The 24,346-nt window shown below is 45.0% G+C and overlaps 1 protein-coding gene across 4 annotated transcripts in view; it reads left to right on the forward strand.

The window, feature by feature from the left end:
* The window catches only part of LYPD6 (LY6/PLAUR domain containing 6), a 97,693-nt gene that overhangs the window by 39,596 nt on the left and 33,751 nt on the right, over positions 1-24,346 (forward strand). For all 4 annotated transcript variants that reach the window (XM_088472390.1, XM_088472392.1, XM_088472393.1 and 1 more), the window contains exons 2-4: positions 5,501-5,634; positions 14,583-14,750; positions 17,229-17,327. In XM_088472390.1, coding sequence (XP_088328516.1) covers positions 14,633-14,750; positions 17,229-17,327 — 217 coding nt within the window. In that variant the 5' untranslated portion in view covers positions 5,501-5,634; positions 14,583-14,632. The remainder of the gene's footprint in view (positions 1-5,500; positions 5,635-14,582; positions 14,751-17,228; positions 17,328-24,346) is intronic.

Below are 24,346 nucleotides of genomic sequence, written 5' to 3' on the forward strand. Positions count from 1 at the left end.
GCAGATCTTAAGGGCCACACAACCTAAAACGCAAGTTGGTTTATGGGAGAGAATTCCTATTAATATTCCCAAATTTACAAGTAACATTTTTTAGGGGCTTGTGTCAGAACTTAAGATATAAGTACTGTATAGAGATAAGAGCTCACTTTGGGGTACAATGTCTGTCTTATTATGCACATCGTACTTCTTGTCTGAGATACTGACACAAATTATTACACATATTGTGATGTTATGTTGCAGTTTTGTCGATTACAAAATTGCAACCTATAAAGGCTCTAAGGCAGGGGTGGCCAACCAGGACATGCAAAAAGGGGTGTGGCCTTGTACCAGCTAGGCCATGCCCCTAGTATGTGTTTGTTTTTTGTTTTTTTGTAGGAGCATGCACACAATCACCATGGAGGTAACTATTAAAGGGGAAGAAGAAGGCAGAACAATAAAAGAAAACATTGAAACAAGCCAGATCCACATAAAATACACCGAACAGTGGCGTAACTAGGGTATTTGGAGCCCAGGGCAAATTTGAAAATGGAGGGCCCCCCCCCACTATGTGCACATGCCGCAGGCGTGAGCGTCTGAAAAATGGGCGTGGCCACTGAAAAATGGGGCGTGGCAACATGACACACACCCCTTTCTTGTCACTGGGAACATTTAATTCCATTTGCACCTTAATACAGTGCCGCTTATACAGTCCCCCCCTTATGCAGTGCCCCTAGTAGTGGTCCCCCTTATGCAGGCCCCGATTAGTTCCCCTTATACAGGCCCCCAGTAGTGGTCCCCCATATGCAGTGCCCCTTACACAGTGCCCCCTGTAGTGGTCACCCTTATGCAGCCCCCCATTAGTTCCCCTTATACAGTGCCCCCAGTAGTGATCCCTCATGTGCAGGCCCCCAGTAGTGATCCCCTATATACAGTGCCCCCAGTAGTGATCCCTCATGTGCAGGCCCCCAGTAGTGATCCCCCATATACAGTGCCCCCAGTAGTTGTCCCCCTTATGCAGTGCCCCCTGTAGTGGTTCTCCCTTTTCAGTGCCCCCTGTAGTGGACCCCCCTGTGCAGTGCCCCCAGTAGTGAGCCCCTTATATAGTGCCCCTAGTAGTGCCCCCAGTAGTAGTCCCTCCTATACAGTGCCCTTTATATAGTTCCCCCAGTAAGAGTCCCCCTTGATGCAGTGCCCCCTGTAGTAGTCCCCAGTAGTGGTCCCCCACAATTCAGAGCCCACAGTAGTAACCCCCCCAGTGGTAGTCCCCAGTAGTGGTCCCCCACGATGCAGTGCCCACAGTAGTATCCCCCCCAGTAGTGGTCCCCCCCTGAAGCAGTGCCCTCAGTAGTATCCCCCCCCCCAGTAGTATCCCCACAGTAGTGGTCCCCCCCGAGGCAGTGCCCCAGTAGTACCCCCACACAGTAGTTGTGCCCAGTAGTGGTCCTCCCCCCAGTAGCATCCCCAACCCAGTAGTAGTCCCCAGTACTGGTCCCCCCCACCTGAAGCAGTGCCCACAGTAGTATCCCCTCCAGTAGTAGTCCCCTTCTTTGTAATAGATCGCACGTCCGCCCCCCCCCCCCCCCGAAAAATACTTACCTGTATCCACGCTCCTGCTCCCTCCGCCGTCCGCACGTCCATCCTCCCGGGCCGGGCCGCTCTGCATTATGGGAGAGACGTCATGACATCATGATGTTTCTCCCATTACCACTGCAGGAGCCGGACGGAAGCCCGGCTCTTGCAGTTGGCACACAGCAGTCAATGAGAGTCTATCTGACTCTCATTGGCTGCTGATTCACACACACATCGCTGCCGCTCGGCAGTGATGTGTGTGCAGCAGCCAATGAGAGTCTGTCTGACTCTCATTGGCTGCTGATTAACACACACATCACCTCCAGTGCTGGCGGCGATGTGTGTGTTATGCACAGTCTGAGCCTGCCTGCCACCCTCCTCCTGGCGCTATTGGGCAAGCGCTCAGGGGGAGGGAATGGGCTCAGGCTGTGCAGCACAGGACCGGCGCTGGAAGCCTAGCACCAGTCCTGTGTAAATGTGTAGCGCTGACCGCACTCACTGCGGTCAGCGCTACACTGGCTAACTAGGGCGGGCCGGTACCATGGCCGGCGGCGCCCCCCCTGTGCCGCTGGTCCCACGGCACCCAGGGCACGCACCCCGCTCGCCCTGCCCTAGTTACGCCACTGACACCGAATAAGCCAGATCCACATAAAATACACTGAGAAAGCCACATCAACATAAAATACACTGAAAAAGCCACATACACATAAAATACACTATAAAAGCCACATCCACAAAAAAATACATTGAAAAAACAAAACAAAATCAGATTCACATAATACAATCCAGCCCACCATGTGTCACAACAGCAGCCTCTCCAAGTGTCTCAACAGCAGTCAGTGTCAATCAGGGGAGCCACATCAGGACAATGGAAGAGCCGCATGTGGCTCAAGAGCCACAGGTTGGCCACCGCTGCTCTAAGGGAACCTTACAATAGCTGATAACAGAGAACAGTAATTTGCAGTGGAGAATCCAACAAAGTTTCTAACCGTTATGGTGTGTACACACGGTACTACTTTCATGAACGATATGAATTATAACTATATCGTTCATATCGTTATCGTTCACTTTTTTGCAGTCACCAACCTGACAACGACCAACAATGCACGTTACCGCATGGACGATAAAGATATGTTTCATCGTCCATGCATGCAGGCCAACTTGGACGATATCGCCAACTTTGCCTGTTCAGAGATGTGGCAGGATGACTTAATTGAAAGATATCTTTGAAAGATCTTATGGTGCATACACACGGGATGATCATCAACGATAACGTTGAACGATCTCCCGGGTGTGGTTGATGATCGATGTCGATCATCCAGCACACCACCAACCCACCAACAACGGCTAGCGACCTGCTACCTACAGTAACCTGGTCGATATCGACCAGGTTCGCCTGCATGCACGGTCGATGGAGGATATCTTTATCGTCCATATCGTCCTTATCGTGCCCGCGCATTGCAGGCTGTTGGTGGGTTGGATGCACCGAAAAATGAACGATATGAACAATAACGATATGATCGATATCGTTATCATTCATATTGTGCATTTTAATTGTATCGTGTGTACGCACCTTTTGAGAGATATCTTTCAAAGATCTTTCAAAGATATCTTTGAAAGATATATTTCAAGTCGTTGGTGGTACAAATCATACCATGTGTATGCACAATAACACATATCGTAACGCATTTCAAGGTTTCTGAATATTAATGCATATATTTGTGAATGTTGTCAAATGGTATTTCATATTGGATTATTTAGGGCCCTTAATATGCTCTTCTAGCCGGTTATGAACTAATACATTCAAAGCCTCACTTGTCAGCGAGTTTTATCACTCACAATGAGTGATAAAACTCGTTGTATATGATAAATGGTGCTCCAGCCAATCAGCTCTCACCTGTCATTTTCCAAACAGATGACAGTTGAGAACTGATTGGCTGGAGCACCATTATCATACACAATGAGTTTTATCACTCGTTGTGAGGAATAAAACTCATTGATAAATGAGGCCCACTGTTCTTTATCTCACTCCCCCAGAGATGACTATTTTATTTCCCAGGGCCTCATTCATCAACGAGTTTTATCACTCAAAGCGAGTGATAAAACTTGCTGTGTATGATAATGGTGCTCCAGCCAATCAGCTCCCAACTGTCATCTGTTTGGAAAATAACAGTTGGGAGCTGATTGGCTGGAGCACCATTTACAGTGCATCCGGAAAGTATTCACAGCGCGTCACTTTTTCCACATTTTGTTATGTTACAGCCTTATTTCAAAATAGAATAAATTCATTTTTGTCCTCAAACTTCTACACACAATACCCCATAATGACAACGTGTAAAAAGTTTTTTTGAGATTTTTGCAAATTTAATTAAAAAAAAACACTTAAGAAATCACATGTACATAAGTATTCACAGCCTTTGCCATGAAGCTCAAAATTTAGCACAGGTGCATCTTGTTTCTACTGATCATCCTTGAGATGTTCCTACAGCTTAATTGGAGTCCACCTGTGGTAAATTCAGTTGATTGGACATGATTTTGAAAGGCATACACCTGTCTATATAAGGTCCCACACTTGATAGTGCGTGTCAGAGCACAAACCAAGCATGAAGTTCAAGGAATTGTCTGTAGATCTCCGAGACAGGATTGTCTCGAGGCACAAATCTGGGAAAGGGTACAGAAAAATATCTGTAGCTTTGAAGGTCCAAATGAGCACAGTGGCCTTCATCATCCGTAAATGAAAGAAGTTCAGAACCGCCAGGACTCTTCCTAGAGTTGGCTGTCCGTCTAAACTGAGCGATCGGGGGAGAAGGGCCCTAGTCAGGGAGGTGACCAAGAACCCAATGGTCACTCTGTCAGAGCTACAACATTCCTCTGTGGAGAGACAAGAACCTTCCAGAAGGACAACCATCTCTGCAGCAATCCACCAATCAGGCCTGTATGGTAGAGTGGACGGGCGGAAGCCACTCCTTAGTAAAAAGCACATGGCAGCCCGCCTGCAGTTTGCCAAAATGCACATGAAGGACTCTCAAACCATGAGAAACAAAGATTGAACCCTTTGGCGTGAATGCCAGGCGTTCTGTTTGGAGGAAACCAGGCACCGCTCATCACTAGGCCAATACCATGCCTACAGTAAAGCATGGTGGTGGCAGCATCATGCTGTGGGGATGTTTTTCAGTGGCAGGAACTGGGAGACTAGTCAGGATAGAGGGAAAGATGAATGCAGCAATGTACAGAGACATCCTGGATGAAAACCTGTCCAGAGCGCTCTTGACCTCAGACTAGGGCGACGGTTAATCTTTAAGCCGGACAACGACCCTAAGCACACAGCCAAGATACCAAAGGAGTGGCTTCAGGACAACTCTGTGGATGTCCTTGAGTTGCCCAGCCAGAGCCCAGACTTGAATCCGATTGAATATCTCTTGAGAGATCTGAAAATGGCTGTGCACCGACACTTCCCATCCAACCTTATGGAACTTGAGAGGTGCTGCAAAGAGGAATGGGCGAAACTGCCCAAAGATAGGTGTGCCAAGCTTATGGCATCATATTCAAAAAGACTTGAGGCTGTAATTGCTGCCAAAAGTGCATCAACAAAGTATCGAGCAAAGGCTGTGAATACATATGTACATGTGATTTCTTAGGGTTTTTTTTTTATTAAATTTGCAAAAATCTCAAAAAAACGTTTTACACCTTGTCATTATGGGGTATTGTGTGTAGAATTTTAAGGCGAAAAATGAATTTAGTCCATTTTGGAATAAGACTGTAACATAACAAAATGTGGAAAAAGTGATGTGCTGTGAATACTTTCCGGATGCACTGTATCATACACAGCGAGTTTTATCACTCATTTTGAGTGCTAAAACTTGTTGATGAATGAGCCCCATAATAAGTGTTTAATCTCTGATCAAATACATTAATATGTAGATATTTATAAGTGCACTTGTTTGTATTCCAGGCTATGGATGGGCTTTCAGAGTTAGACAATAAAGCGAACATTTCGACATCCAGAGGATTAAAAACGTGAATACAGTAAAGGCTGACCTACATTTATGGTTGGGAGCCATACAGGATTTCCTGTTCATTGAACTGGTGAGTAACAATCAAGACTTCAGTTGTGACTATGTTGTTGATGAACCTGAAGACTCTTGTATGTTGCTGCAAGTAGAAAGTGTACTGCAGCCTCCACAGCACAAACTTCCCACTTGTTCCAGTTCTCTCTCAAAAGATTTAGGGGTCTATTTATCATAAGCAAAAGATCCTAAATCCTACAAAATGGGTCTTTTGTAGTATTTAGGGCTCTTCCTGATGAAGCCCAGGTGCGTATGCCACTGGTGCTGACCTTTGTGCATCTTGTAATGCTTCAGGCTTACCATCTGGGTGAAAATTGGCTATTATTATATGAGTCTTTGAATGTAAATTGCAGCCAAACATGTCCTTAATGTTCTCTTAAAAGCTAAAGGATTTTAATTACATTTGTTATAGACTTTAAATCTACACTTCATCTTTCACATGTTGCAGTATGTCAGCTTAAAATTGGAGTGTAACATAAATATGTACCACATACAAGGTGTGTTGGTGTCTCTGCAAATGACATTGAAAAGCCATAAGGGTTGTTTCACAAATTCAATAATTCTGCTTAGAAAACAACATGGAAAGCTGGCACTTTAATACTCATATGGCTGCAGTAACCTTTAATATAGGCTCAATCCAAACATTTTTAGGTATAAATAGTAAATATGGAGCATTAACAAGCAGGTTTTACTATTCTGATTAAAATGTTTAATAACAAATGTTTAACATATTTAAATATGTTAAAATAAGTGAAATATGATCAGATGCCAATGGAACAAAGCCACCTAGAGCCCATATTATTATGATGAATAAATAGTATTAGACTTGCAGACATTGCTAAGAAATGGTGAACATTTAAGAAAACTAGTGCGCATGTAAAAGTCCTGTAACGTATAGCAACAATCAGATATCTGCTTTTTCATTGTTTTCATAGTGCTAGACAACTGACAGTGAGAATTTGATTGGTTACTATGGATTATGGCTACAATTACCAGAGCTCCTCTTTTCAGAACTATAACAATGAGTTTAGAACAATGTATATGTCACTCAATGTTGTGGATTTGTTATATTTAATAACCTTTTAGTACATTGTCCCTTTAAGACAAAACGTTGGAGAAATAACTCTGGACATGACACAAATGGTTTTCGGTCAGCAAAGCGGCAACTCTTACATAAACAAACATCATAATGGGATTTTGTGTTTTTTCAGGACTTTTTTGGGTGGATAAAAATTTGGAAAAACATCCTGCAAAACTGTGCCAAGTAAAACACTGCTGCCAGCTTTTACTCAGAGATTAAATGTTATCTTTATTATACGAGATCTTCGGTACAATGCATATATTCAGGCAAACATATATAATTAAATAACTCTCATAAAAAATGTTTGTATATATATATATATATATATATATATATACATTGCGAGTCTATCTATCTATCTATCTATCTATCTATCTATATCAGTGCCAAAACTAGGATTTCTGTCATCCGGGGCAAGGCAGTAATTTTGCGCCCCCTCCCTTCATGGATTTTCTCCTTGCTCCTCCAGAAGGCAGTGCACTAGTCGGACGTCCCTGGTATAGTGACTTATGGTGTATTACTTTACTGTATCGTGTCTTATGGTGTGCGACTGTAGTGTCTTGTATTGTGTCTTATGGTGTGTGACTATAGTGTCTTAATTATTGTGTGTGACAGGACTCCTAGAAGTATAGTAGTCTCGATCCAGCAGGCCCAGCAGGAGAGATATGAGAGAGATAGAGAGAGTCTGGTGTGCTCACTGTTACCCCCAGGCAGGCTTTCTCTACTCTGTACTGCCAGGCTGGCAGGAAGGAGCAGCTCTAGGGGACTTACCTGCTCCGTCGGGATTCTCCTCTGTCGGGCTACGGTGTCGGCATTTCATACCCAACCCATACCCAACCCATATATATATACTTCTCTCATAAAGACAGGTGGGCACTCACAGTAGACCTTATCACTATGGCACCAATATACTGTGTAGAACAGCCAAATGTACACGTGCATTTTGCACAGAATTGAAGTAAACTAACATGCAAAATTGAAGAAAAAGTAACAGTGGTGGAAAAAGTAATAACATTTAGGAAAACTAGATAATCTAGTGTAAAAAGGAAAACGATTGGTCAGATACAAGTGACCAGTGCCATTTTTATTATTATTATTTTTATTATTATTATGTTATTATTATGTTATTATTAATATCCAGTATTTATATGGTGCCATAAGGGTTCCTCGGCGCCTTACAAAGTACAAAAGTATAAACAGTACACTCAAAACAAAAGGAAAAACAAATGCAAGAGACTTATAGTACAAACCATTGCAGAACATGGTATACAAGCTTTTCATATGCAGTCACAGTACCCACAGAGGTAGTGCTGCCTGTTGACTTTAAAGTTTTGCTGCCAGTGTGGACAGTGCCCCACATGTCAAATATACTTCAATGTAAAAAACAATAGAAATCTTTATCAGGTATAGTTAAAGGGAACTTCTCAAGACATAAGATCTTAGACCATTTTATATGGCAAATTATGAATTGGGTGCACTACTGTGTGCCATAATGTGAATCAAGACCATTACTGTGTGGCATAATGTGAAATAGGGGCATTATATTGGAATACATATAAATTAACATTGATTATATTAATGCATAATAACTACATCAGCTTTAGCGATGCATCCAAAATGTGCCCTCCTCAGTGATCACCACCTAGTCCAAATAAATCCTAGAGTGAACACTAAAGGTGGAAGTGACAAGACTGGGAGGGGTTTAAAGGAGAGGTTAGAGTTAAGTATAACTCCAAAATAGTGGACTTGCTGGATAGATTAGATGGTGAGGTTGTTGATGGATAATGAAATCGTGGGAGGAGATGGAACTCAGGTGGAGGGAAGACAATCAGTTCAGGAGGAAATGGCTGAGAGACAGTTGAAGACATGAGTGAGGATAGCGGGCGAGAGTACAGGGGAGGAGAGGTAGATCTGAGTGTCATCAGCATAAAGAAGGGAGGAAGTATAGAGCAAGGAGACCAAGAACAGATCATTGGAGAACACCAACTAGTAGTAGAGGAGGGGGAGAGGTTGAGCCATGAGAAGAGACAGAGGAATCAGAGAGGTAAGAATACAGCCAGGAATGGTCTGTGACACACAGACCAAAGGAGTGAAGGATGTACAAGAGGGTAGGGTGGTGCACGGTGTCAAAAGCAGTGGACAGGTCAAGTAGAAAAAGCAGAGAGTAGTGGCCCTTGGCTTTGGCAGTAAAGCATTACTGACTTTAGTAAAGGCAGTTTTAGTAGAGTGGAGAGGATGAATACAAGACAAGTGGGTCAAGCATGAAGTGGCAGGAAAGAAAGGTGATAAAGCGTTTGTAGACAATCCACTCGAAGATCTTGGAGGCAAAGGGGAAGGGAGAAATGAGGTGGTAATTAGAGTGTTAGGGTCAAGGGTGGGTTTTTTAAGAAGCGGAGAGACAAGAGCAGGCTTGATCGCAAAGAGCATGGTGTCTGAAGACAGAGAAAGGTTGAAGAGATGGGCAAGATGGAAATAGGCAATGGGAGAGAGGTAGCAGAGGAGGCAGAAGGGGATAGAATCAAAGGGGAGTGGTGTAAGGAGAGTAGGACCTGCTAAGGGCCATGACTTTATCTACAGAAACGGGAGAGAGAAGTCAGAGTTGGCAGGATGGAGCGATAAGATAGGAAGAGACTGGAGGGGACGAAGTTGGATGGTTACGGACTGGAGAGGGTGGGGTAGGGAGTGCCTGATGGCAGGTGATGTCCTGAGAGATGGAATCAATTTTGGATGTGAGGTTATGCTTAAATTGCGACATTATACCAATTACTTAACTACAAAAATACTAATCCTATGTATCTAGTACACTATAAGATGCAATATTGAGGAAATATTTGCTGTCTATTTAAAAAGGCAAAAGACAGTTCTGATACAAGTGACCTGCGCCGTGCATTTTTATACTTTATCTGCCACTTTATACTAAATCCTTTGTGACAAAAAAAACGTACCTATACACTATATTATTATTACCCAGTATTTATATAGTGCCACAAGAGGTCTGCAGAGCCTTACAAAGTACAAAAACAGAAACATTGAACAAAAAGAGGAACAAAAGTGACATACAATACAGAACATTGGATATTTTTATAAACATTGCTGCAAGGTTGTGTGCCGTTGTAGAGAGTGGGGAGGATATGGTGGTAGAGATGATGTGAATAAAGCATCGAAACGTTGGTGAATTATCTTCCTGTTCAGCATGTCATTACCCGATTGTCGCCGTTTCTGATGTATGTTGGACTCTGCTAAGTACCTAAGGAGGGCACCGGGGAAGTTGCTGCTATTAATGTGAGTGCCGCCCAACTGACAATATATACAGTATATATAGAGAGGGAGAGCAGGGCCCTCTACCCATATATATATATATATATATATATATATGTACTTAGAGGCATAGATGGGACCAGCGTTTGGAGGGCATGCGGGTACTTGTAGTGCCATTAGGAAGACTTAGGGGTGACTCCACGGTAAGCTAGCTCTCAAATCAGGTATATTTGTGCCATTATCATGTGGCTTTATTTTGGGCAATTATATGACCCAAATCGGATATAGTTATCAGTTTTGGGGATGGGTTTGGGGTGCGGTGCTCCCCAGGGGTTGGTGTGGCTGAGCTGCTCTGGGGTGGCACACTTTAACACTTTATTTAACACTTTAACACCTTCAAATTATATTTTTTTCTCTTGGTATATATATGTACATATTTACATATATATATATATATATATATATATATATATATATATATATATAAAATTTATTTTATTTTTCTTTAGTCTTTTCTTAGCATTTTAATTACACCTTTCACCTATGTATCACTTAGTAACACATAGTTTTTGCTTTATTTTTATTAACACATATTAACACTTTAGTGTCTCACTGGTGTGCTTCCCTGGGGTGGCTGGCCTTCGCTGGCTTTTTTGGGGTTCTGGACCCCAGACCCAGACCATGTGATAGGGACCTCCAGTATCAGAGACGCCGTGACGCGGCCTGGAGGCTTATCCATATTTTTGCAAATATATGCAACTGAGATCTCTGAATTATCTACCACCATGTAGTTTTTCAAATCTTATTGCTGATTTCATTGTGAGTGCTGGGGGATTACTTTTTGTTGTTTCTAGTATAGAATAACCCATACCTTACATGCACCTGAGTGATATTACTGAAGTAATTGAGCAGCTACCAACATGTATCGAGATATATATATATATATATATATATATATATAATATGATTTATCTTTGTCTAGTGTGGTTTTTTAAATTAAATAAATTAATAGTTTTTGGCCATTTATTTGATGTTCTGTAACAGGATGATCAATCTCTCACAGACAACTTTTGTAGTGTTTATTTCTTTGCTGTAGATGTCTACAAAAACACTGGATTGGATGTGCAGGAAAAAGAATAGATAATTTATTTTTTTTATCATAAGCAACTAATATGTTTTTTTTTATTGTTCAGACGAAAAGCAATGGATATTTCATTCAGCCTCACTCTTTGTACCATATATCTTCTGAGATTGGTGTCACAGCTTCCTTGTGAACTGACAGGATGTATCTTCATGAACATTGGCTCAGGCCAGACTTTTGCCTCCTGCATTGTGTGCAGGCTACAGGGACACTATGAATGAGGGATTGATTGACACCAAAGGAAGCTGAAGGATTGTCTCACAAGCTTGCTCTCCTCTGTCTATGGGTGATCATGTGATGTGGCAGTATCTGTCTCCGAATGCTGCCAGACTACTAACACTGGTGTCAGACAAGTGGGAGCAGCGTTTCCTACACATTTATAAAGAAAACCATTTAGAAATCTCTCTCTTATGGTGCATACGCACGGTCAGATTTTCCTTCAGATTTGTACTATAACGATTTTAAAAATCTTTCAATCGTTCGTATCTGAAAGAAAATCTGACATGTGTCCCTGCAATGTTGAACGATACGCGTTACCGTTTGCCAGATAATGATATCTGACATCTGATGTGTTTGCAGTCAGATTTGGTCGATTTTCATTCATTTTAATACTGTCAAAAATCGTTTGTAGTTCATGAAATTGTTGGTCAAATCGTTCGTCATTTATCGTTCATAGTTCATCGTTCATCTGACCGTGTGTATGCACCATTACATTATCTAATACTGCAAAAAATTTGTCATTGGGATTCTTATCAGCATTACAAGTACAGTTCCCATTTTTATTAGTGGCAAATCAAGCTTATATAAACATAGGGCCGTATTCAATTTGAGGCGTTAAGTCCGGATTCGTGGTATTTTACCGCCGATGACGTCATTATCGCCTGTTTTAGTTTTCCTCCATATTCAATTTGAAAGACTTTCCGCCTAGGCGTAAAGTCAATGCAATGTAATAGGCGGTAAAGTATCGCCTATGAATGGCAGGCGTTAAAAAGTGCAGAATTGGGGTTTTGGGGTGCAACATTTCGTGAACCCCCGTGCAGCCTTCAGACAGTCCCCCAAAGGTAATCTGTGTCAAAAAAAAAAAAAAAAATTAAGGGCACCCAAAAAATTTACTTTGAAAAAGGGGGGGGAAACAAAAAGTTGGGGTACAAACTTAAAAAATAGCGAACTTTACTCTGGGGGGGTCCCCAAGTATGCCCCAAGTGTTTTTTTGATTGCAGGTGTTTGCGGCAGGAGGATTTTTCACGATTTTTTAAAGTCACTTTAGCAACTTTAAAATATGCTGAACCCCATTTTCAAGTACCCCAAATTTGATGGCCATAGTTGTTATGCCCAAAAAACTTCTAAATGCTCTTCTGCATCACCTTATTCAAAGCCGCATTTATGCACCTGCCGCAGCTATTAGAAACCCCGACTTCCTTCAGTAGTTAAAAATGGGGGTACCCATAGTGATCTCCCATGTCTATACATCTTTAGGGGGCTCCCTAGAATATTTCCCGAAAATTCCCATTTTTTTTAACCTGTAAAAAAAAGTAGTAAAATAAAAAAAAAAAAATGACATAAGCCAAAAGCCAAACCAGCCCCAGGCTTGCCAGCCAGTGGTGGTTTCTAAAAATACGGGGACCAAAATGTGTAGGATTCCACCGTATTTTAGAAACCAACACCAGGCTGCAGGGACTAGTGCTGGTTTTAAATATAGGGCGCAAAAAAGACGTGGGGTACCCCCTATATTTAAGACCAGCACCAGACCCAACCGACTGGGGTGTAATGCCACAGCCCGGAGACCCAATCACCGGGGCTCCAGGTCCAAAGCATTACACACCAAGTCGGTCAGTGCAAGCCAGTGATCTCGGGGGAGTCGGGGACCAAAAAAGGGTCTCCCCCTCCCGAGCACCACAGGCTTCACAGGACCCCATACCCCCTGGAGCGGTGGGTATGGGGGTAATAGGGGGGCCAAATAATGTAACACTATTGTACTTTACAGTGGAACTACAAGTGCCAGCATACCTGCCATTTTGCACTTGTGGAACTACAAGTACCAGCAGACATGTGGCACCTGTAATTTCACTGTAAGATAAATAGTTAAAAAAAGACAAAACACACACACTATGACAGTATAGCTTTATTACACACACCTACCCATTCACAGATACCTATACCAGATGAATCTGTCCCCTTCTCCAGTAGGATATTCCAAAAACATGGCCCTGCAAATAAAAAATCATACTCACCTATATCCTGGCGCTGGTCTCCGCAGTAATCCACGTACTTGGCAAAAAAACCGAAACAAATTCACGATCCACGAACTAGCTATGAGTATGTGTGTTGCCACACATACTCATAGCTCCCGAATGCCAGCTGACGGCAGATCCACGGAGCTGGCAGTCCCGAGAGCCAATCAGCGGCCGCGCTGACTGTAGAGCGGCCCACTGATTGGCTCCGGGTACTGACAGTTCCCACGTGGGCAGGCTAATAAAAATTAGCCTGTACTTTTGGGAATGCCCCCTTAAAACGAAATGTTGCAAAAAAAAAAAAAAAATCGAGGCACCCCCAAAGAAAAAATTTTTTTGGGGTGACAAAAAAAAAAATTGTCAAACAAAAAGCCACACTAACGAAATTAATACTGGTGGGGTCCCCAAGTATGTGGCAGGTGTTTTTGTTATTGCGCAGAGTAGCGGCAGGTGTATTTTTGCAGAATTTATAAAATTACCTTTAGGGACTTAAAAATATGCTAGTACCCATTTTCATGTACCCCAAATTTGATGGGACCACTTTTTAAAAACGAAAAAAAAAAAACGCTAAATGCTCTTCTGCATCACTTCTTCAATGTCGGGAAAAAAAACACCAGCCGCGGCTATTTAAAAACCCCGACTTTCTTCTGCAGGCAAAAACGGGGGTACCCATAGTGATCCCCCCCGAGGTCTGGACATCTTTAGGGGGGGTCCTACAATTATTTCCCAAAAATTCCAGTTTGTGTTCGCCGATCCAAGTATCGCCGGGTCCCGGTTTCGCCTACTTTCAAATTGAATATGGGGATACGTGGGCACCCACGCGATACTTTAACGCCTGGAAAACAGGCGAAGGCAGCGTTAAGTCCGTGCTGCGTTAAGTTAACGCGGCTCGGCTCAAATTGAATACGGGCCTTAGTTTTACACTAGAAATAATTGTCCAGATTTACACAAGCTGGAATTAGTCCACCTATCACCAATAAAAGAGGAATGTACTATGTATATGCACCCCAGATCTAGGAGTGATGAGTGCAGTGGGAGTAGCTGTATTGAATTAATGCCATTTCATGTTAGGCCTTCTTAGCAGTCTGCAAGAAATTTAGTGAAAATGAAAATGGTGACTCCTTGTACCACCTGTAGGGGTGCTGTATGCTATAGTAACTGATACTATAGACATCTAGATACGCTGTTTACAGTGTGGAAGACAACTTATTACATACTATGCATTTAATGTATCTTTATGTTGTTTACATCCTCAGGGATTAGGAGGGGCTGACTGATGGCTGTATGAGCTGGACCCTGTTCTGCGATGGAAACTTGGCCGGCAGTGGCCTGGTTCCTGCTATTTAGCCAGATAGCTGACTGGTTGGAAACGGTTCACTCACGTGACTTTACAGTTCAAGACATAGTATTTCTCTATCCATCAAGTAAGATTTTGCACATCATCCATTCTGTAATGTATTATTACACCAGTTATTATATCAGAGAGCACACTGGAGCTGTCCCAGTTGGTATGTAGTTATGTGACCGGCAGCCGCAAGGCCGACGGTCACAATCCCAACGGCAGAATGCCGGCTAGGGATTCATGATAGGCGTCGAGATATATTATTATTAGTTATATTCTAAGGTTGAGTCAAATGAACACTTACTCACTGCTCCAGCTGGGCAGAGGAAATGATGTATGATTGGGACTCATTAGCCTGAAAAGTAATAAATGTGATCAGGGCTGAGCTATTATTAAATTACCAGCTATTGCTACCTGAATAGACGATGCCCTAAAAGAGCTTTTGTTGCAGACTGCATGTGCCATATGAAAGACTTTAGGTGATCCTAGGATTTACTGGCACAAATATTTTTTTTTTTAAATACCAATGATAATTAGTTAGTTGTATAGCCTTAAAATAAATCCATAGTATCAATCTGCACATATCACACACTTTAACATTACTGCAGCATTTTTTCCCATCAACCATTAGCCCCATCCCATCATTAACATGTTGTGTTTAGACAAAGGGTATTCAACATGCAGCCCTCCAGCTGCGTTGGAACTACACATCCCCTCATGTCCTGCCACAGTTTTGCTATTACAGAATGCTAAAACTGGGACAGGGCATGCTGGGATGTGTAGTTCCACGGCAGCTGAAGGGCCACATGTTGAATACCCCTGGTTTAGACCATCCATGACAATTGAAGATACCCCTGATTCTATGAATAACACTGAAGTCCTGCACAATGGATGGAAATGGGCTCCTTTGGGCATATTATGATAGAAAAAGTAGTAGGAGATATCTATTCACTTACAGGCTGATATACAGTTTGGAACAAATACAGTTACAGTTAATATGTGAACCTGGGAAAACTATTTTCTGCTCCTGTGGAAGGGATGTAAAATGCTCAACCCGAGTTAGAATTTTGAGAGTAGCAAGGTCTGGCCCATCTCTAGTGTAAGTATAGGGCTGGCCACTATGGCTCTGATTCAGTGATATACACAATTCAACGTTTTCGCACATGGAGCAATTTTTTGTCAGTACACATGTGTCTTGAGTTGCACTGTGCATGATGTCGAGGTACAATCCCATTGCCGCACGCTGTGAGTCTTTATTCACAGTGTGATTGACAGGCAGGGAGCGTTTGGGGGAGGCAACGGAGAGTGTCTGCTAAAAATGCAGCAGGCATGTCTCAACTGTTTTGGGGGCATGTCACATCCTGCAACTGCACTCCCATATACAGGAAACAGGGCTCCAGCGTCTCAGTTACCGCAACCAGTCTGAGTGACCACAGACTTACTCACTCAAGGAGCCTATGTTTGCCTGACCTGTGTTTGATGCTGCAATGTGTATGCAGCTGCAGGCAGCAGCGCTGGCTCAAGTGCAGTTTTAAAATAAACCTGATGTCTGAATCTCATCACCACTACTACGAAAACCCCACACAATACAATTTGTACAAGTTAAAACAGAAAGGAATACATTTTTGTTGGTCAAGCACTACATTTGTGACACTCAGCGGGGATACAGCTACATGTTACTACTTTGCAAAGAATTATGGGCCTACTAATATAATCTTTGCCTTGGGCTCGCTAGTGCTTTAGTGTTCTTGAATGCTGCTGTGTGGACATGGGCAGGGCTGAGTTATCCATCCAGTTCTGCCTGACTGAATTCCAGCTAGTGAAACTGAGCCCGGACTTTTCACTTCTGTGGTCTTACTGAATAAAAGCTGTATATTAGATATGTCACACACAGATTCCATGCTTAACCACACACTGCTACATGCAATCAGTCCTTGTGGTTGGCGGATATTGTTCCTGAGAGTAATTCACACAGCTGTAAACACTGAGAGAGCCTGTGATCACGGGCCAAGTAATATGCCTTCACAGCCGGGGCACAGAGTACGGATCTTATGGCCTCCAGGATTGCTTTGAAGGATTGTAAAGAAAATTCCATATGTCTCTTAAGAGACTTATACTGTCCCTTCTACACTTTGTCCCAGTATAATTTTCCAATATTCAAGTGTCTGAAGCTTCTTTATAAATCTGCGAGCTATACTGTATATATGTACAGGGATAATACTGTACATAAGGCACAAAAAAAGCATATAAATTGCCATCTCTGTATGCATGCTTAGCTACTCACCATCATCAGGGCGCACTTGTACCAGTCTGGAACTTCTACACTTTATCTCTCTCGAAGGTTTGATACATCTCCCCTGCAGTGTATTTTTGTTTGGTTGTTTATTTTTGGATGATGCAGTTAATGTGCATATAAAAAATAATGCAGTGCCATAAAGAGAAATGTTCAGTTTGAATTAAAAAATAAATGTTTAATGCTAGGAAAAAGTAGGAGCCACAACAATAATGACTTTGGTGACATACCTGCATTTCCTAACTGTTGGGTGTATCGTTTCCGTAGCAACGCCGTACCCCGGGGGATTTAAATGTTTCACCTGTGAAAAGGCAAAAGATAATTACGAGTGCAATCGCTGGGCCCCAGATGTCTACTGCCCAAGAGGTTAGTGCTATCATGCATGAAATCATGTTCTCTAATCCTTTAATGACTGTCACACAATGAATTTTCGCCTTTATGATAAAAGCACATTTGTTAGAGCCATGCAATGTGTTGGTTTAGAAAATTGGCTGTTATCTTAAATCCGTTCCTCCCTGACTTTGTGTACATGGTTAATTACAAGCATTCTTTTTGAAGGACGTTAATCTGTGGCTCAGAAGGTTCTGAAGTTGAGAAAGTTGGGGAACTCCTTAACTTCAGCATATTAATGCTTATTAAACACAGCAGCTTTAGTAGCTGATAGTAAAGGAACACCTAACAATGCTGTACATTCTCGGTCTGATTCAGAGTTGCACGCAATTCCATCTGCTTTCAGAATTCTTGATATCTAGCAGACTGCGCATGCTTCGTGGCCTGCATACGCAACGTAGGGTAATTACAGGGGATTCAGAGTTGTCAGATGGATGGGGGCAGAGCACCTGGTCTGCATACGCAACATAGAGTAATCACAGGTGATTCAGAGCTGTCAGTCAGATGGATGGGGTGGAGCACGTGGCCTGCATACGAAACGTAGGGTCATTACAGGGGATTCAGAGTTGTCAGTCAGATGGATGGGGGCGGAGCACTTGGCCTGCATACACAACGTATGGTAATTACAGGGGATTCAGAGTTGTCAGTCAGATGGATGGGGTGGAGCACGTGGCCTGCATATGCAACATAGGGTAATTACAGGGGATTCAGAGTTGTTAGTCAGATGGATGGGGGGCGGAGCACGTGGCCTGCATATGCAACATGGGGTAATTACAGGGGTTTCAGAGCTGTCAGTCAGATGGATGGGGGCGGAGCACGTGGCCTGCATACGCAACATAGGGTAATTACAGGGGATTCAGAGCTGCCTGTCAGATGGATGGGGGCGAAGTAGGTGGCCTGCATACGCAATATAGGGCAATTACAGGGGACTCAGAGTTGTCAGTCAGATGGATGGGGGCAGAGCACGTGGCCTGCATATGCAACATAGGGTAATTACAGGGGATTCAGAGTTGTCAGTCAGATGGATGGGGGGCGGAGCACGTGGCCTGCATATGCAACATGGGGTAATTACAGAGGTTTCAGAGCTGTCAGTCAGATGGATGGGGGCGGAGCACGTGGCCTGCATACGCAACATAGGGTAATTACAGGGGATTCAGAGTTGTCAGTCAGATGGGGGCGAAGCACGTGGCCTGCATACGCAATATAGGGCAATTACAGGGGACTCAGAGTTGTCAGTCAGATGGATGGGGGCGGAGCACGTGACCTGTATACGCAATGTAGGGTAATTACAGGGGATTCAGAGTTGTCAGTCAGATGCTTGGGGGCGGAGCACGTGGCCTGCATACGCAACATTGGGTAATTACAGGGATTCAGAGTTGTCAGATGGATGGGGGCGGAGCACGTGTCCTGCTTTCGCAATGTAGGGTAATTAGAGGGGATTCAGAGTTGTCAGTCAGATGGATGGGGGCGGAGCACGTGGCCTGCATACACAACATAGGGTAATTACAGGGGATTCAGAGTTGTCAGTCAGATGGATGGGGCGGATCACGTGACCTGCATGCGCAACATAGGGTAATTACAGGGGATTCAGAGTTGTCAGTCAGATGGATGGGGGTGAAGTACGTGGCCTGCATACGCAATATAGGGCAATTACAGGGGACTCAGAGTTGTCAGTCAGATGGATGGGGCGGATCATGTGACCTGCATACGCAACATAGGGTAATTACAGGGGATTCAGAGTTGTCAGTCAGATGGATGGGGTGGAGCACATGGCTTGCATACGCAACGTAGGGTAATTACAGGGGATTCAGAGTTGTCAGTCAGATGGATGGGGTGGAGCACATGGCTTGCATACGCAACATAGGGTAATTACAGGGGATTCATTGCATTTTTTTCAGTGCACGCAATGTGGGTGTCATTACCTCTGACATAAATACTGGCTGCATGGTGCCATTTCACTTATCCTGTTAGCAAGTAGTAAGGGCCATGGGGCAGCGATGTTGCCGCCACCAGGGCCCTCCATGACGGCACATGTTGCACACCTTTACTTACGGCCCTCATTTCATCTGCTTCAATTACCTGAAAGTAATTGGGACCAATTTTTGCTACTGTACAGAAAATATAAGAAGAATTACTACGCTAGATTTACAGTATTATTCAATAGAAATAAAAAAATAATTTAAATATATTGCTCTCTATTATGTATACAAAAAGGCTTGTTTGATTAACACAAATAAATATTTAATTGTAAAACATAATCACAACACATAAAACATTTATACATACACCAATAGCAACAGTATTAAATATAAAATCTAATCAGCCTAATACTACTGAGCACATGCGACCCTCCAAGCCTTCACTTGCAGTCCCCACCTCCTTCCTGCTTTGTTGTCATATTTGTTTGTTATAGCTTTTAATGTATGTACAGTATATATAGGTGCGCTGATATGTCATTATAGATAGGTGTCTGTTTCATTGATTAAATGTATTAAGTTACTACAGAGATTATGAGTAATGAGCGGCAGTAGCGGATTCACCGCTAGGCAACACAAGCGGCCGCATAGGGCCCACCGACAGGGCTACATAATGTATGCGCTTGTCTTACATAGTACTGGGCCCGGCTGATTGTTAGCACATTGGACAGCTGCCGGGTGCCGCTCTGGCTCACTTTCCTCTCCCCTGCACTGTGTGCTCCGTGTATTGTCACACATACAAAAAGAGCAGAGTGGAGCCTAAGACGCTGATGTGCGACTACAGAAGGTACAACAACATAAAGCCAGTCCTGTGCCAGTGCTACAGCAGTCCGGTGGATGGGGGTGCTGATCGCGTGAGGACACCCCTGCACCGATTGGAATGAAACCAACGCAAGGTAGTCCAGTGGAATCCTGACCAGGTTTTAGGGGGGTTCGGGTTTTCGGTCAGACCTCCCATTGGTGTACGCGGGGCAGAACTTTGACCCGGGGAGCCTGTTCTGAGCCTTCCACTGGATGGATTTGGATGAAAACTTCAGAGTGGTAAAATTGGAACCCAAAAGATATACTAGGGGGTTCAGGTCCCGTTTGGACCTGAAGTATTCATATCGCAGGGGATATTTTCATTTGTAATGAAAATAGCCCTGCTATGTACAAAGGGGAACTCACATGGACAACAGTTGCGGAGCCAGGGCTTGACAAATATTTCTAAAATCTAGGAGCCAGGATGAAAGTGTAGGAGCCAGACCCGGGCAACCAACCCCCATGGCCACACCACTAACGGGGTACCCCAGGTAAACCACCCTCCCACAGCCACATTACAGAGCAGCTAACCCCCCTCTCCAGGCAACCAAACCCCAGAAAGACCACCCCGGGCAAGCAAAGCCACCGCCAGCAGTGGCCGAACTAGAGTGGTGGGCCCAGGTGCAAGAATATGCTTTGGGCACCCCTATGCAGTGCCCCCAGTAGTGGTCTGCTATGCAGTGCCCATAGTAGTGCCCCATTAACAATGCCCCTTATACAGTGCCCCCAGAAGTGGTCCCCCCTATGCATTAGCCCAGGATGCATAGTCCCTCCTATACAGTGCCCCCCACTAGTAATCCCCCCTATACATTGCCCCTAGTAGCGCACCCCACTATATAGTGCCCTAGTAGCACCCTCCCCTATACAGTGCCCCAGTAGTTGTCCCCCCAGTAGTAGTCCCCCTATGCATTGACCCCAGTAGTAGTCCCCACTATGCATTGCCTCTAGTAGCGGCCCCATCCTGTACAGTGCCCCAATAGCGCCCCCCCATACAGTGTACCCAGTAGCGGCCACCCCCCCCCTCTGCATTGCCTCCTGTAGCAGCCACCCCCTTCATGCAGTGCCGCTTACACACAAAAAAACATAACTACTTTATCATTCACTGCCGGCTCCCACGCCCCCGCAGGCTTCCCGCGGTCCTCACCTCAGGAATCAGGATGATGATCGATGACTGTCTTGACAGTCACACACTGTGACACACAGCCAGGAGCAGCCGTGCCCAGCCCTGTATCACCGACCGCCGGCTCCCATGCCCCCGCAAGCCGCCCGCGGTACTCAGCACTTTCAGTCACACAGTGACACAGCCAGGAGGAGCAGCCGCTGCCCAGCCAGCCCTGTATCACTGCGCCAGCTCCCACGCGCCCGCTGCCCGCCTGACAGTGACTCCAGACTCCAGTTTCAGTCCAGTCTCCGGTGCAGGTACAGCTGCAACAGCAGTCATTGCGGCTGCCTCTCTCCTCTCACGTCTTTGGCGCCGCCCCTTGTTGAGCGCCACTGCGGGGGCTGCAGGGACAGTAGATACGCCACTGGGAGGCAGGGGGGTGCTGAAAATCTGGTCGCCAGGCAGCCAAATCTGGTCGCCATGGCGACCTGGCCCCCGGGTTTTGTCGAGCCAGCCCTGTCCTAAGCCTCGATAGACTTAAAGCAGTTTACACCATCTGAAGATGGTATAAACTGCTAGGGTCATACTCAGCTTCACTTTAGGGGTCAGATCGTATGTGATCTGCAGCACTAATTCTGTGAATTCTCTTGCATTGTGCTTTTAGTACATAGTGACAAAACACAAAATTATGCAGAAACTGCAGTTTCTATATAATGTTATATAAACAACGGGACATAGCTGAGAAAGAATATGTAGAGTCTGCTTTAGTTCATTACCCTTAGAATTATTGATTAAAAAGCCAAATGATTGCCTTTTTCAAAAAAATATTTAAATAATATAATATTTAATAATCATATTAAATGTTTAGGTAATATAGTAGATACTCAGGGTAAACTGTAAATACCTCCCAACCAGTGCCATATTTTACCAATGGCCTGCACAGCTTCAATCACCCAAGTAAAATCCGTCATCTCAGTGTTGCCATGACTGCACTGGCTACACTGTGACATCTCATTGGAAGCGCTACCTACCAATCACACACAGGACAGGCAGCCTCTGGGGGGAGGTGTTTTCTCCCACTTGGATTGCCAGTCCGAGCTGCAATTCACAGAGAGTGGCTTCCAGTGGAACCGGCTGCTCTGCCTTTTGGGCAGCCCTACATGGCCATCTGGACTCATATCCTTAAAATATGGACTGTAATGGCAGAGTTTGGGAATCTCTGCACTATACAATTTAAATAAAAAAGCTGCAGATTTTCAGTAACATCGATAATTTGCATATGACCCACAAAAAGGATGAGGTAATCAGGAAAATTAACAGGAAATATGGTCTGATTATTGTGATTGCCCTCACACTCCACGATACATACAGTTGTGTATACCTAGCTTCACAGTCGAGGTTTTAAAGATATCCATGGTTGAGCACAGGTGGCTGTTGAGGTACTAAAAAGTTCACCTGTGCTCAAGCATGGATATCCTTAAAACATAGGGCAGGATGCATGACGCATCACACTCAGGATGCGATGCATTCCGTCAGTCTTCGCATACATACCGGCGTTGGTAACGTCGGTATGCATGATGATCACTGTCGGTAAGAGCGGCCCTCTTTGATGGAGGGACTTTTGGGTCTATGACCCAGAAGCCCCTCCGGCGTGCTTTTGTGCATGCACAGAAGGACACATGCGCTGTGGGGAGTGCTGCGAGGGATCCGATTGGATCCCTCTATCAGCACTCTGCGGAGAGAAGCTGTGGCCGGAGGCTGGCCACACACGTGTGTAATGGCTGCTGCGGCACTGAAGGGGTTAACCCCCATGCTGCGGCGCCATTTTTTAATTGAACAAAGGGCGCTAGGCGCTATGTTTTACTTGTTTAGCGGTGCTAGGCGCCGGGTGTGCATGTTCTTTTACTATACCGCAGCCCCGGGCTGGCTCTGGTGGCTGTGGCAATAATGGCTGTTAACCCCTGGCACGCTGCACCGGAGTTGGGGGCTGTATGTTGGTGCCGAATCATTCCCGGCGGCGGGACGGCAGTAAGGGCAGGGCGGGATGCCGACTGCTGGGAGCTCAGCTCCCGGCTGAGTGCTCTGCATCAGAGGGCCGGGGGGCTGTGTGTTGCGCTATAGCCCCAGGCCGCCTCCAGAAACAAGCTGGCTGCTGGGGACTGGGAGCAGCGCTCCTGGTGCCCCTGGACAGCAGGAAGCCGCTGCAGTCGGGACAAGATTGTCCCGGACTGCAGGGCTAAGTGGTGCACAGGGGGACTGGGCTAGCCGGCTCCCCGGGTGGTGCTGTGCGCTAACCGCTGGGGATCCGGAGCTTAGCTCCCGGTGCCCAGCCTCAAACGGCAGCACAAAGGAGAGGCCACACACTGGGAGACCGGAGAAGCCGGCTCCCAGTGCAGTGAGGCTTGTCAGGATAACTGGTATACACGGGACTGGGCTAGCCGGCTCCCTGTGCAGCACAGATGGTGCACTGATTCTGGGGGACAGGGAGAGCCAGCTCCCTGGACCCCAGCGCTGTGAGCAGGCACCAGGAGAGAGCCCTCATCAGTCCCAGACTGCAGGGTTAGTGGAGCCCAACGCTGAGCGCTGGGCAGTGTAAAATGTAGGAAATCAATAAAATGTATTTAAAATGTATGTGCAGCACTGGGCCAGAACAGGAGGTCCTGGGCTGCAGTGCTGCAAGTGTTTAAAAGCCTGATGCTGTGCACAGGCACAAACCGTGAATGTATTTAAAGTGTTTAAATGTATATCTAAAGTATTAGTTAAGTAAAGTGCACTTACCGGTGATGCTCTGGATGGCCAGGGGATCCAGAGTCCTCCGTGGGCTGCTGGAACCCCCAGCCCATTCCAGAGGAAATAAAATATTCTCCTATGCAGCCTCATGCCTGGAAATGGTATGAGGGGGTGCATAAGGAGCTGGCTAAGGCAGCCAGCTAAGTGGGAATAGGGAGCTTCATATAGCTCCCCTTCCGTGGTCAGGAAACTGTGCCCGGGGACCCTGCTTGCCCACCTCTGGAGCTCAGATTCAGGCAGAGGTGGCTGGCCTGGTCCCTTAGCAGATTCCTGGAAGTCCGTTTTTGGAGGGAGATCCTTATCTCCCCAGGCTGTATCCAGACGGA

This window comes from Taudactylus pleione, unplaced genomic scaffold (assembly GCF_031769625.1).
Source record: "Taudactylus pleione unplaced genomic scaffold, aTauple2 ptg000122l, whole genome shotgun sequence".
Lineage (NCBI taxonomy): Eukaryota > Metazoa > Chordata > Amphibia > Anura > Myobatrachidae > Taudactylus > Taudactylus pleione.